A 15,797-nucleotide genomic window follows, 5' to 3' on the forward strand; every position below is an offset into this window, starting at 1 on the left:
AGTTCCAACACAGAAAGGGAATAAACATGTGTATAGCAAAACATGTGTTATTGCAATCCTTTTCTGTGAGAAATACCTAATTTTCTAGAAAAATTTCACGGCCATGACTGTATGCGTGTAGGAGCAGAAGTCTCTACTGATGTACAATAGTGTTCAGTGGTCACTTTAGGGGTGGACCCTGTTTGAGCAGCTAGCCCGCTCTATGAATCTGCTGTATAAGAAGTTAAGGAAATACTACAAAAGAGAACTACCGTTTTGTTTTTTTATAATCAATATATTTCAGTTAATTTAACTGACATTGTTATATACATCAGTTTATAAAGCTTTCAAATGTTTGAAGACAAGATCAGTAATAGTCTTGGTGAAACAAAGCATTATGCAACAGTAAGAATATGAAAAAGATACCTGCACTGTGAAGATCGTCTTTACTATCAGGAACATCTGAAGACATAATCCCAGTATGGATTTTTGATGCATTATTACAATATTCCCACCTCTTCTGCTGTAGCTGCTGCAACCAGTACATCTTGGCATGGTTGTTTATAGCCTTGATGAAAATACAAGTAAGATTAGAGAGACAACAACCTTGATGCAGCACAGAACCCTGGCCTGACCTGTTTATGCGCTACTGGTCTGCTGGGTAGGTATGGGTACTATAAAATTCCTTGAAACCTACGATAATAGTAGGATATTGGGAAACTGACATTTACATTGCTATGCAATGGTTGACCATAAAGTGCCAACTGGTGGAAACTCAAGCAACCAGCTTTTACATCCACATTTTGGTTAGTCTCACACACACACACACACAAACACACCAGTTTTTAGGGTAACTGCCACTGTAGTCTTTTATCAAAGGCCAGAGGTATGTTTAAAAGGAATAGGAAATATAAAATAAGGACTTAAAGGGGTACTCCAGCCCTAAGACATTTTATCCCCTATCCAAAGGATAGGGGATAAGATGTCTGATCATGGGGACCCCCGCAATCTCTCATGCAGCACAAAGCGATAATCGCTCCATTTCTGAAGCATCATGACCACGGGGTCGGAGTATCGTGAGGTCACGACTCCGCCCCCTTGTGACTTCACACCCAGCCCATCAATGCAAGTCTATGGGAGGGGGCGTGACATCACAAGGGGGAGGAGTCGTGATGTCACGATACTCAGCGGCGGGACCCCTGCGATAGACAGCTTATCCCCTATACTTTGGATAGGGGATAAGATGTCTTAGGGCCAGAATACCCCTTTAAATTGCTCCTCCCTGCAGGATCCACTTCTGGCCTTGACTGAAAAACTGCAGTGGTAGTTTTCAAAAAATCTGCTGTGTGTGTGTGTGTGTGTGTGTGTAACACCAGCCTTTCCCTGCAAAGTAACTCTCCCATTTTCTTTCTATCCTTTACATGTTTTGCATTCAATTAAAGTAGGAAAAAGTGTCTAAAAAAAAGGTTACACACCTTTAGGCTATATGGTTTTGTTGGCGTTTTTATTTCAAATATTCCCTCCTCAGCTTCCATGCTGAAATGAAAAGTAGCAGCATGCAGATCTATACTCCCGAGAGCACAAACATCTGAAGCCATTCGATAGTAAAGCAAATGACACTTCCTGTCATCGTAACAAAAGAAGCGGTATTTCCAAGCCTTCAGGGGCCCTTTCATTCCCTGCTTATAAAGATATCCACAGAGTTTTTTGGGCTTTTCTTCTTCATAGTCTTTAGTTGGAGCAAGGGAAGGAACATCAGCGGTGGCACCTTTGGTATGCCCTTCACAATGTATACCAGACTCTGCAATTGACTCATCATTCAAGGGTTTCTCTAAAGCTTCAGTTTCTTGAAGAGTTTCCTCATGGGTATCTGCAACTTTGTCATTTCCATCTACTTTATACATCTTTGAGTCCTGAAATAAGTTAATAATGCTGAATAAGTTAATAACTGAATGCTCTTATGGTAGTTTTTTTAATGGTTATTAATTCATTCACACTCTTTTTACTCTATTAAAATATGTGTACAACTAAAAACTAAAAATTGTGAAGTTAAGGTTGTTCTTTTCTGTCTAAATCCTCTCTGATGACGCCTGTCTCGGGAAACGCACAGTTTAGAAGAGGTTTGCTATGGGGATTTGCTTCTAAACTGGGTGTTTCCCAAGGATATAGACAAAAAAGAACAACCTTAACTTCAGAAGCTCATAAGTACTGAAAGGATTAAGATTTTTTTAATAGAAGTAATTTACAAATCTGTTTAACTTTCTGGAGCCAGTTGATATATAAATAAAAAAGTTTTTTCCTGGAATACCCCTTTAATATCCCCAGTCTTCCAGAAGGAGGTCAGCAGCTGCCGGAGGTGTCTAGCAGTAGCCTTCCTCATAAACAGAGAATCAGGCTTGTTGTTAAAATACTTTTCTTCTGATTGTTCTTTTGTGTTTTTCATAGTTGTAGCAGTTTTTTCTTAAATGCTGTGGTTAGGGGTTAGTACAATAAACCCCATGCATATTGCTGTGCTGCACCTGTACTTTCAATATGAAACCAGTGTAGATGCAGCACTTCAGTAAGTGGTCATGATCATATGTTTACCATGGCTCCGCAGTACTTTGTACTAGCTCAACAGACATTAAGGTCCACACATAACTAATCCACTTGGGAAATCCACAGAGGATTTTGATACATCTTACTTCAATGGGTCAGTGGAAAATCTACAACAGTGGCAAATTTCTGGATTTTTCCATGAACCAATTGAAGTTATTGTAGATTTTCTGCTGCGGGCAATCTGCAGAGAATTAGTTACACTTGAACCTACCCTTTGAAAAGATTTACTGAATTGTGTGCAGTTTCAGTGGGAAGTGATGTTGCAATGTGGTTATTGGAAGCGTGGCTTCCAGTGCAGTTTTTTTTCCTGAACTTTACAGTGCAAAAACATAAAACAAAAAAATGTATTGTATGAACCCAGCCTAATGTGCATTGTCTACACCATAAGCAGGTGAAGCCTAAGGTGATCTTTCTAGCTAAGGGTATGTTCACACAGGGAGGAAACTCTGTGTAGCTGAGTTGTAATACCACACCCAGCTCATGGAGAAGCCCTTAAAAATTGTAGAAAAAAAAATTAAGTATCCTATTAAGATTTAACACGGATTTTGGAATTCCTCATTAAAGTCATTGGGCTAAATCCAAGAAGATCTGCAGCATTTCCAGTACCAAAACTACAATTAGCCCCACAGGTTAATTTATGTGTGGATTTTTCTACATGTTGATGAAATGTATAAATCCCATCCACATTAATGCTACTGTAAAACGCTGTGGATTTGTATTTGTAGAATGTCTGGGTAACCTCTACTGGTGAATGTCAGCAATGACTGCAAATTACAGTAGACTGGTCAAATGTTATACAGCAGGGCCGGATTGGCCATCGAGCGTACCGGGCATTGCACTGAAGGGGCCTCGCTTCTGGATGGTCCCCCAGCCCCAAGTACTGTGAGCAGTGTCCTTGCTCTGGCTGTTCCACTCAGAGCAGGAGGAGGAATCCAGAGCTTCACTCACCGCTGAAACCTACCAACTGAGCCTCCTGCATAAGGTTAGAGAGGTATAGCAGAAAGGTTTAAAAGGAGAATGATGGGGGGGGGGGGGGGGTCAGAAAAGTGTGAAGGAAGATGACTGAAGGGTCTGGTTGGAGGAGACAGAGGGGTCTGGGTGGGCAGAAAAGTGTGAAGGAAGATAAGGAAGATGACCAAGGGGTCTTGGGGGGAGAAAGGGACAGAGGAGTTTGGGGGTGGGGGGCAGAAATGTATGACTAAGGGGTCTGGGGGGGGGGAGAAGGGGACAGAGGGGTACGGGGGGGGGGGGGGAAGAACATGTAAAAGGAGTGACTGAGAGGTGTTAAGGAGGATTGAGAAGATTGGGGGGAAGGGACATGTTCCTTCATTGGGTGGACATTCTGCCGGACTGCCTTGCCAGTGCACGACCCTGCGGTCCAACTGCCAATGCCTTCGGCAGCGCCGGTTGCAAGAAGACATTCTGCCAGCTGAATGTCCGCAGTGTGGAGGAGCCCTTAGAGGTCTGCAGGAGGAGGGAAAAGATGGGTTTGGGGGAGGACAGAACAGGGGTGGGATTCAGCCAAACTGAGGAAACAGTGTCTGGCAGTATTTTGTTAGAGGGCATGATGTCTGGCAGGGTATAATCAGGTCTCAAGTCCTGCAGGAACATGTGGGAACTGAGTTCCTGCACTTTTTCCACAGCAGGAACATTGTTTCCATTAGCAGGACCAGCCCTTGAGTGGAGTTCCCACACTTTTTTTACCCCCCGGACTTGACCCTTGATTATAATGATTACTGTATTTATAGAGAGGGTGAGGATCAGCTGACAAAGTGAGGAACCAATGGCCAGGTGTCAGACGCTGCAGAGAAAGATTTAGCTGGAAGAGATTCTAGTGTCTGGTCCAGATGAAGAAGAAAAGAAAACGAACAACAACAGAAAAGACGTCTCCTGTGAGTCATATCTATGTGTATTCTCTTTACTGTCCCATTAGAGCTGTAGTGAATTATAATTTCTGCAATGATGATGAGTGAAACTGTACCCCAATCTGTCACTCTCCAGCTGTTATAAAACTACAACTCCCATCATGTCTGAACCTTTGGAAGTTGTAGTCTTGCAACAGCTGGAGAGTCACTTGAACTGAGGTGATTTTAGACTATGCAGCCCATTTTATTTTATTGGGGGTCTGACTGCTGGGACCTCCAGCGAAAAAAATGAGCTGCATAGTCTAATATGCGCAAGCCTATTTTTAGTCCCAGTCCGGCCCTCTTATACAGTAACTTTAAAGGGAAACTGGCAGGCACCCCGCACCCGCAGTAAACCCAATACACTGGGTTATAGTGCAGGTAAACAGAAGTACAATGAGCTATTACTTACATTAATTGGTCCCCCGTGTCTCCAACATATGGCCCCTGTTGCTAAAATGCTAATAAGGTTTAGTGCGCAATGGAGGAGGGAGCTGGCTTACCTCCCTGCCTTCATCCTGTATATAAATAATAAAAATTTGAAAACAGACAAAAGCGCAACCATGTGCCAGTGGCAACAGTGGTTCAGTGCTGAAAGAATACCGTAAAACGCCTCATACCACAGCCATGATTTCAAGGGGAGGGACCCCATCTTTGTCACTTCCTATCAGGTAGGACCTGACGAAGAGGTGGTCCCGCCCCTCGAAACACATTGTCCTTTGTATATTTTATTGTGTGGTAAATAAAACCATATTGTTTATTATTTTAACTGTCCGTATCGGTTACTTCATCGGTACTTTATATACACCAGGAGAGCACACATCTAAGTATTTTTTTTCTTCTGGATAATAAGTACCGTATTTATCGGGGTATACCACGCACCATCCTATAACACGCACCCTCATTTTACCAAGGATATTTGGGTAAAAAAAGTTTTTTACCCAAATATCCATGATAAAATGAGGGTGCGTGTGTGTGCGTGTATACCCCGATATACCCCCAGGAAAGGCAGGGGGAGAGAGGCCGTCGCTGCCCGCTTCTCTCCCCCTGCCTTTCCTGGGGTCTAGAGCGCTGCTGTCGGCCCTTTTCACCCCCTGGTTATCGGCGCCGCTGCCCGTTCTGTCCCCCTATCGGTGCCGGCGCCGATAGCCAGGGGGAGAGAAGCGGCGCCGACAGCCAGGGGGAGAGAAGGGGCAGCGGCACCCATTGCCGGCGCCGCTGCCCCGTTGCCTCCCCCCATCCCGGGGGCATAATTACCTGAGTCGGGTCCGCGCTGCTCCAGGCCTCCGTCGTGCGTCCCCAGCGTCATTGCTATGCACGGCGCGGCGCTCTGACGTCAGCGCCGTTCAGCGCATAGCAATGACGCCGGGGACGCACGACGGAGGCCTGGAGCAGCGCGGACCCGACTCAGGTAATTATGCCACCGGGGATGGGGGGAGGCAACGGGGCTATCGGCGCCGGCACCGATAGTCAGGGGGACAGAACGGGCAGCGGCGCCGATAACCAGGGGGTGAAAAGGGCCGACAGCAGGACTCTAGACCCCAGGAAAGGCAGGGGGAGAGAAGCGGGCAGCGACGGCCTCTCTCCCCCTGCCTTTCCTGGGGGTGTATCGGCGTATAACACGCACACAGACTTTAGGCTAAAAATTTTAGCCTAAAAAGTGCGTGTTATACGCCGATAAATACGGTATTTCCTGATGTTCATCCTGTATGCTACGCTATGCCTGTCAGCCTTATGTATATTCATTATTATTGACTCCTAAATTGTAATAACTAGAACCTGAGAGTGAAGAATAATGAATATGCATAAGATAGATGGACATAGCGTAGTATATAGGACAGAGGCAAAGAGGTAAGCTGGCTCCCGCCTCCATTGCGCACTAAACCTCTTTAGCATTCTAGCAACGGGGGCAATATCTTGAGAACCTGTGGACGCCTGTTCACCTGCATTATAACCCAGGGTATTGGGTTTAGTGCAGGTGAACAGCTTGTTTTCCCTTTGATGTGCAACTTAACCCCTTAACGACACAGGACGTAAATGTACATCATGGTGCGGTGGGACTTAACACACCAGGACGTACATTTATATCCTGTACATGATGCGAGCACCGGACCAGTGCCAACATCATGCACAGCAGGTCCCGGCTGCTATCTTCAGCCAGGGACCTGCCGGTAATGGTGGACATCAGCGCAATTGCATTAACCCCTCAGATGCTGTGAACAATACAGACCACGGCCTCTCCGGCATCTCCTATGCATAACACTGTTCAGTACTGTAGATGCAATCTGATGATTGCTATAAATAGTCCCCTATGGGGACAAAAAATGTGTATTAAAAAAAAAAAAAAAAGGTTAAATTAAATGTGAAAAAGCCCCTCCCCAATAAAAATTTTAATGGTCCTTTTTCCCCATTTTATCCCAAAATCTGTAAAAAAAAAATTTATAAAATAATTAATGAACCTATTTGGTATCGCCGCATGATGTAAATGTCCAAACTATTAAAATATAATGTTTGTGATCCTGTACGGTGAATGGCGTAAACATAAAATAAAAAAGTCCAAAATTGCTGTGTTTTTCTGACATCACATTCCAAAGATTTTTATAAAAAAATAAAATAAAAAGTTACATTTATGCAAAAGTGGAACTGATAAAAAGTACTGATCATGGCGCAAGAAATGAGACATTATACAGCCCCGTATACGGAAAAATGAGAAAGTTATAGGTGGTCAAAATAGAGTGATTTTAAACATAGTTATTTTGTTTAAAAATGTTTTAGATTTTTTTAAAGCCACACAAAAATAGAAAAGTATGCAATCATAGGTATCATTTTTATCGTATTGACCCACAGAATAAAGAAAACATGTCATTTTTACTGTAAAGTGTACAGTGTGAAAACGAAACCTCCCAAAATAGGCAAAATTGCGATTTTCTTTTCAATTTCTCCAAACAAATAATATTTTTTGGGTTGTGCCGTACATTTTATGGTAAAATGATTAATCTCATTACGATGGACAATAGATCACGCAAAAAACAAGCCTTCACATGGGTCTGTGGATGGAAATATAAGAGTTATGATTTTGAAATGCAAAAATGTAATTGGCTCTGTCCTTAAGGGGTTAAATCTATTCAACCCGAACACCTTGAATAAACAAAGTTAGATAACAATAAAATAGAGAAAGAGACTGCATAGCTGCATAGTGGGTGAGCTCCCTGTAGACACTAGGGCACTGTCCCCTAGAAAAAAGTAGAGATCTGTGTGTGTGTGTGTGTGTGTGTATATATATATATATATATATATATATGTGTGTGTATCTATAGAGCGAATATAAACAAGGAGATAGATATGTACTTGCCTCCTGGAGCCAGGGCAGCTCCACACAGTTGAAGTGTCTGCAGACTTCCTGCTCCGGGCTGTGACTCACCTGGACAAGCTCACACAAATCTCATTTACCTATAAAAATTCCTTCCAAGTACATAGAAACCCTCCTCCCCAGAAGTGTTGCGTCTCCTCAGCTGGCATGCTGACTGTACTGCTGTCCTGTATGTCTCCAGCACATTCACACTATGACGTTTCCCATTTCTGCTGACCTCTGATGTTGTGAAAGCAGGAGGTGAATCAGCCAGCCACTGCTATAGGATATATACGGTACTTTTCTCTGAAATGTTCACGGTCCTATTGCTCAACGTTGGCAAAACACACGCAACCATAACAACCAGAGTTCTTGTTAACCCATTAAGGAACAGGCTTATTCTGGATCAGAGCCCTTATCTTTTTATTACATCACTAATAACATTTGTGTTTTTACATTGTGGTTTGTTGGTTGCTTGTGTGCTAGAAAAGGCAAGCAGCAGTTACCTAGGAGGTTGCGTACTATAAATATTACAAGGCATGGCAAAAATGTGTAGGGACATCGGATATTGTTTGACAGAGGGAAGGGTTTCGTTCACACTGCAGAATCTCCGCTCGCTGAATTCCGCGAGCTGAGATTCCGCCCGGCGGCCGCCGCCGATGCTCCGGCACTGAGCCGTCACCATTGATGGTTATGCAGTGCTCACGGAATCCGCGCAAAGAAAGAATGAACATGTACTTTCTTTGCTCAGAACAATTTCAGTTGAAGATTCCAGTGCAGCAACCTCCTATTGTCTTCAATAGGACTCTGCGGCACTGTGCACACTGGGTAATTTCCATTACGGAAATTCCAATTCTGGACTCTGCCCAAAGAATGAACATGCAGGAATTTTTTCAAGGGTTAGGGTTTAGAAACACAAAATAATAACTCCACACCCAAAAGACATTATTACTGCAGTGACTAATACTATCATACTGTTATTATATAAAAAACAATAAACAGAGACCAATATCACCACTATACAAGGAACAAATAATTGTACCACACCCTGACCACTAGCATCACATAGTGAATTGATAATACAACCATACTAATACTGAATAAAACCACTGTACACAGACCAGTATCACCAATAACACCCCTACACAAGGGACAAATAATACTGCCACACCATGACTACACATTACTATCATATAGTGACTGGATAATACTACTTTACTGATACTGAATAAAAACCTCTGTATGCAGATAGTGGTAACCCAAGCTCTACACAGGCTCTGCAGACCATATAAGTGATTACATACAGTTACAGGTGACTCGCAGTTTAAGTATTCTATGATCGGAGTCACTCACTTTCCCTTTTCTTCTCCATCTGGCCTAGAACATTAGGATGATTTCTTTCAGCCACGTCTAGTCTCACAGAACCTGCCAGAAAAACATTATAGGCTGAGCACTTTTCCAGCACAGTAGAATGGGTAGATAAGTGCATTGGGGAAGTGTAGGTAGGTAACCCCCCATTAGGTAGTTACATCGCTTCAATAGGTAGACAGGACCCATCACATTGTTTCCTCCATAACACAAGTGCCACCTGTAGATAGCTGCATCCCCCCATATTTAGTGGAAGCAGCACCCCCCTTCACCTGGTAGTAGTAGTAGCAGCAGCAGCCCCCTTTAGATAGTAAAAGCAGCAGCCCCTTTAGGTAGTAAAAACAGCAGCAGCTGTCCCCTTTAAGTATTAAAAGCAGCAGCAGCCCCCTTTAGGTAGTAGTGCCAGCAGCTACTTTTAAGTAGTAAAAGCAGCAGCAGCCCCCTTTAGGTAGAACAAACAGCAGCAGCCCCCTTTAGGTAGTACAAGCAGCAGCCCGCTTTAGGCAGTAACAACAGCAGCAGTCAACTTTAAATAGTAAAAATAGAAGCAGTTCCCTTTAGATAGTAAAAGCAGCAGCAGCAACTTCTATGTAGTAAAATCAGCAACAGCCCTGTTAGGTAGTAAAAACAGCAGCAGCCCCCTCTATGTAGTATCAGCAGCAGCAGCCCCCTTTATGTAGTAAAAACAGCAGCAGCCCCTTTAAATAGTAAAAACAGAAGCCGTTCCCTTTAGGTAGTAAAAGCAGCAGCAACCCCTTCTAATGTAGTAAAAGTAGTAGCTCCCTTTAGCTAGTAAAAATAACAGCAGCCCCCTTTTAGCTAGTAAAAACAACAGAAGCCCCCTTTAGCTAGTGAAAACAGCAGCAGCCCCCTCCAGGTAGTAAAAATAGAAGAAGCCCCCTTTATGTAATAAAAATAGCAGCAGCCCCCTCCAGGTAGTAAAAACAGGAGAAGCCCCCTTTAAGTAGTGAAAACAGAAGCATTTCTAGTTATTAAAAAATAAATAAATAAAGTTACTAACCTGGCTTCAGTGTAGTCCGAAGCGTGGCCTCTTCTCTGATTTGTGCTCCAGCGCATGATGACGTCACTCATGCACCGAAGCACAGAGGAAGGATGTTTGGCCTCTCTTATGGCTGCCTGCATAATGTGGGAGGCCACAAGAATGATTAAAGGGAACCAGTCATCAGATTTTACCCTATATAACGCTTGGCAATGCGTTATATAGGGTGAAATCTTTATCCTCCCCATCCCCGGGCAGGGCTGGTGCAAGGACTTTTGGCACCCTAGGCGAAAGCTAGTTTTGCTGCCCCCTTGACCCCACCCATTGGATCCTCCCTTTTACACGCCCAACCTTACTACTGGGGTGACACACTGTAACAAACCTCCTCCTCATGTATTCTCCTTACTAATGGGGTGATAGACTGTAACAAATCTCCTCCTCATCTAATCTCCTTACTACTAGGGTGATACACTGTAACGAACCTCCTACTCATATAATCACCTTACTACTGGGGTGACACGCTGTAACAAACCTCCTACTCATATAATCACCTTACTACTGGGGTGACACACTGTTACAAACCTCCTCCTTATGTAATCTCCTTACTACTAGGGTGATCCACTGTAACAAACCTCCTCCTCATATAATCACCTTACTACTGGGGTGACACACTGTAACAAACCTCCTCCTCATGTAATTTCCTTACTACTGGGGTGACACACTGTAACAAACCTCCTCCTCATGTAATTTCCTTACTACTGGGGTGACACACTGTAACAAACCTCTCCTCATGTAATCCAACAAATAGAGAAGACAATAAGTGCACTCACCGCAATAGCTGCTTTATCCATGAAGTTTATTCAAGGTTCACATCAAAGGTTTACAGTGCATGGAGACGACATAGGAAGGAGGTGAGCGTGGGCTACGGACCCGTCTCGCGTTACAAGCGATTCGTGAGGCCGCTGACGTCCCAGGTAAGGGGGTGTGTGTTAATTTCCTTACTACTGGGGTGACACACTGTAACAAACCTCGTCCTCCTGTAATCTCCATACTACTGGGGTGACACACTGTAACAAACCTCCTCCTCATGTAATTTCCTTACTACTGGGGTGACAGACACATTGTAACAAACCTCCTCCTCATGTAATTTCCTTACTACTGGGGTGACACACTGTAACAAACCTCCTCCTCATGTAATCGCCTTACTACTGGGGTGACACACTGTAACAAACCTCCATCTCATGTAATCTCCCTACTGCTGGGGTGACACAGTGTAACAAACCTCCTCCTCCTCATGTAATCTCCTTACTACTGGGGTGACACACTGTAACAAACCTCCACCTCATGCAATCTCCTTACTACTGGGGAGACACACTATTTAGCAGACAGTGTAACAGTATTAAATAGAGAGACAGTATCACACATTATATGATTAGATACAGGGGCTCAGCAACCAGTATCAGACATAGGGGGATTAGATACACAGCTCAGCAGACAATATCAAACATAAAGGGATTAAATACACAGCTCAGATCACACATGGTGATTAGATACAGGGGCTCAGCAAACAGTATCACACATGGGGGGGATTAGATACAGGGGCTCAGCAAACAGTATCACACATGGGTGGATTAGATACACTGATCGTCTGACAGATCACACATGGGGATTAGATACACAGCTCATCAGACAGATCACACATGGGGGAATTAGATATAGGGGCTCAACAAACAGTATCGAACATAGGGGGGATTAGATACACAGCTCATCAAACAGATCACACAAGGGGGATTAGATACACAGCTCAGAAAACAGCATCACACATGGGGGTTTAGATACACAGTTTAGCAGACAGATCACATATGGGGGATTAGATACACAGCTCATTAGACAGATCACACACTGGGGGGATTAAATATACAGTTTAGCAGACAGATCACACATGGGGGATTAGATACACAGCTCAGCAAACAGTATCACACATGGGGGAATTAGATACATAGCTCATTAGACAGATTACACATGGGGGGGATTAGATACACATCTCAGCAAACAGTATCACACATGGGGGGGTTAGATACACAGCTCATTAGACAGATCACACATGGGGGATTAGATACACATCTCAGCAAACAGTATCACACATGGGGGCTTTAGATACATAGCTCATTAGACAGATCACACACTGGGGGGGATTAGATACATATTTTATCAGACAGATCACACATGGGGGATTAGATACACATTTTAGCAGACAGATCACAAATGGGGGGTTGTGGGATGGGGGTGCTGTCACATACAATTTTTTCTTGCAGCTCCTCCCCCATGATGAGGCTGAGGGGAGGGCGTGTATGTTGTCAGTGCAGCGCTGCATTCCACCCTCCTCCAACATGGGGCGGGGGTGGTGCTATTAGGGATGCGGCTGTATGGCTGAAAAGCTAGGTTTGCTGCGACAGGCAGAGCGGCGCCCCCCTAAAGAGGCCGCTCTAGGCGATTGCCTAGTTTGCCTATAGGCAGAGCCGGCCCTTTCCTTGGGGGGACACTCCTGCCCCCAGGGATGGTAAAGATATGAAGTTATTAACTAGTCCCCGCAAGTAGTCCCCTGGGCAGGGAGCTCCTTTTACCAGGTCCCGTTACTTCTGCCGGCAGTGACGCCCCCCTCGGCTTGATTGACGGACCGTGTCATCGCTACGTTCACTGAACAGACGGAGCAATGATGCGGCCCGTCAATCAAGCTGAGGGGGCGTCGCTGCGTAATGGGACCTGGTAAGAGGAGCTCCCCGCCCAGGGGACTACTTGCGGGGCCTAGTTTATAACTTCATATCTTCAGCATCCCTGGGGGCAGAAGCATCCCCCCGGGGATGGTGAAGATAAAGATTTTACCCTATATATTAGTTTGCCAAGCATTATATAGGGTAAAATCTGCTGATTGATTCCCTTTAACAGGGCGGGGAGCCAATACATGTTCATCCTGTGCCTGTTCCCGCTGTATGAATCGCACTTAGTAGCTGAGCGTACTTCATATCCAGTGGGTCCATATCAGAGCCAGGACCCATGGCTCAGCCGGACATCGCCAATCGGGCCTTAGTCCAGCATAAACCCTTTAGACGACCCAACCTTCCTCCTTGCCATCCGATTGGTGCTTCTATGCTCAAGAAAGCCATGGCAGACTATAGCATTGGAGTACCGATAACACTGATCAATGCTGTGCTATGACACAGCATAGAGCAGTGAATGCAAACTAAAGATTGCATACAGTAGTCCCCTATGGGGACTAAAAAAAAAAGGGTAAAACATTTTTAATAAATGTGAATTAAACCCTCCCCTAATAAAACTTTCAATCACCCCCCTTTTTCCTTAAAAAATTATGTCAACAAAAATAAACATGAACACGTGGTGTCACCGCGTGCATAAATATCCAAACTAGTAAAGTATAATGTTAATTTTTTTGCACGATCAATGGTGTAAACATAATAAAATACCAAATTCCAGAAATACGTATTTTTAGTCACTTCATATACTAGAAAAAATGTATTACCTGTGATCAAAAGGTCCCATCAAAATTAGAATGGTCCCAATAAAAACTACAGATCATGGAACATAAAATTAGCCCTCATACAGCCCTGTGTACTCAAAAATAAAAGTGTTATAGGGGTAAAAAAAATGACAAAATCTAATTTTCATACTCTTTTACAAAAGTTATAATTTTTTTTTTTTTTTAAAGTAGTGAAATAAAACAAAACCTATATAAATTGGGTTTCGTTGTAATGGTATAGATCACTGTGGTTCTTTGAAAATAAAATACAAAAAACCACAGTGCCATAGTGGCAATTGCAAATGATCGTTCACGTGTAGTTTACAGATAATGGTTGGCTGACATATCCACAATCAGCTACCTATTATCTTGTGTGCAATTTTTCAAACCGTCATCAGAAGGAGGAAGAACAGGACCAAAAGATCAGACTACGGGGAGGGATATCCAGCAATATATTTGCGCAGAATACCCCTTTAGAACCCCTTTCAGTGGCATTTAAACAGCCGACAACAGAAATTGCTCAGCTCCAACTATTAGCGGCATCCTTGAACTGCTGAAAGCAGCCAGGAGCCGCTGGTTATAGAGCGTGCTTACCGTAAGTTAAGAGCCATTAACGGTGCCATAACTGATATATCCATCATGTGTCCAGTCATAGCTAATATCCTGTGGAAATGAGAAGAAAAAAATTACAGTAGAATAAGAACCAAAACGTGGATATTCCTGAAGTTCAAGACAAGCTCATTTATTCGTCGATAAAATTTACAGAAAACAATGACGCGTTTTGGGAAAATAACATAAGGAATGGAGCTACTCATAATACAGTACAAAAATGTATACATTTTATTGAAGCAAATGCGACATAAACTTTAAATCAATTCAAAAGGAGGAATGGACACAAGATAAGTAGCATCACCAGGGCTAGCACATAAATATTGGGACATTAGACCTGTTCCGTACAGGGAATCTCCAGTAATCTCCTCCGTTAGCTCCAGCTCTGGCTTTTGGCACGGGCAGAGCTTAGTGATGTCACCGCTGCTGTTCTCTACCAGCGGGACCCAGCAGAGGTGACTAGAGATGAGCGAACTTCGATTCGTCACGAACATCTCGGCTCGGCAGTTGCTGACTTTTTAGCCTGCATGAATTAGTTCAGCTTTCAGGTGCTCTGGTGGGCTGTAAAAGGTGGATACAGTCCTAGTAGAGAGTCTCCAGCCCACCGGAGCACCTGAAAGCTGAACTAATTTATGCAGGATAAAGTCAGCAACTGCCGAGCCGAGAAGTTCGTAACGAATCGAATTACTGTAAATTCACTCATCTCTAGTCACCTCTGCTAGAGAACAGCAGCGGTGACGTCACTAAGCTCTGCCCGTGCCCCAAGCCAGGCCGGAGCTGAAGTTAACGGAGGAGATCACCGGAGATCCCCTGCACGGAATGGGACAAGGTAAGTGTCTGTACCGACAGGTTAGTGCAGGTGACACTGGTGACAGATTTCTTTTACCATCCAAAAAATGATGTAAGAGTGCAACTTCAGAGTGGCTAGATGAGGAAACTAAAAAGTGCAATGTGCTGCAGCCATACTGATACAATGGAAACTATAGAAAACCACAAAAGTGCATACAAAGAGCTATGCCAACCATAGGATGCTGTTCTGGTGCCAGAGTTCCCGGGATGCCATCACGTATCAGTCTGGAGTCCTTCTTCCAGTGGTCACATTTGCTTCAATAAAATTGACATATTTTTGTATTGATTTATGAGTAGCTCCATTCTTTATTGTGTTTGGGGTTTCTTTCTCCAATACATTGCCACTAGGTCTATTAATGTTTATTGTTTTATATGTATGGTTTCCCCCCTGTGTGTACCATTACATGTTTGATTGGTTTGTTCACATTTTGGGAGTAGCAATATTTTATTAACAAATAAATCAGTTAGCTTGGGACTTAAAGGGGTACTCCCGTGGAAAACTTTTTTTTTTTTTTTAAATCATCTCGTGTCAGAAAGTTAAACAGATTTGTAAATCACTTCTATTAAAAAATCTTAATCCTTCCAGTACTTTTTAGGGGCTGTATT

General features: G+C 43.6%; 1 protein-coding gene across 9 annotated transcripts in view; it reads right to left on the reverse strand.

Moving 5' to 3' along the window:
* The window catches only part of TBC1D2 (TBC1 domain family member 2), a 74,749-nt gene that overhangs the window by 56,143 nt on the left and 2,809 nt on the right, over positions 1–15,797 (reverse strand). For 5 of the 9 annotated variants that reach the window (XM_056569765.1, XM_056569748.1, XM_056569753.1 and 2 more), the window contains 3 exons: positions 14,328–14,396; positions 1,455–1,892; positions 406–547 (listed from right to left, as the gene is read on the reverse strand). In XM_056569765.1, coding sequence (XP_056425740.1) covers positions 406–547; positions 1,455–1,883 — 571 coding nt within the window. In that variant the 5' untranslated portion in view covers positions 1,884–1,892; positions 14,328–14,396. Of the gene's footprint in view, positions 1–405; positions 548–1,454; positions 1,893–4,893; positions 4,947–7,833; positions 8,065–9,183; positions 9,256–14,327; positions 14,397–15,797 lie in introns of those variants that run through there. The other 4 variants (XM_056569771.1, XM_056569784.1, XM_056569778.1 and 1 more) reach the window with 4 other exon arrangements.

This window comes from Hyla sarda, chromosome 1, assembly GCF_029499605.1.
Source record: "Hyla sarda isolate aHylSar1 chromosome 1, aHylSar1.hap1, whole genome shotgun sequence".
NCBI classification, from domain to species: Eukaryota; Metazoa; Chordata; class Amphibia; order Anura; family Hylidae; genus Hyla; species Hyla sarda.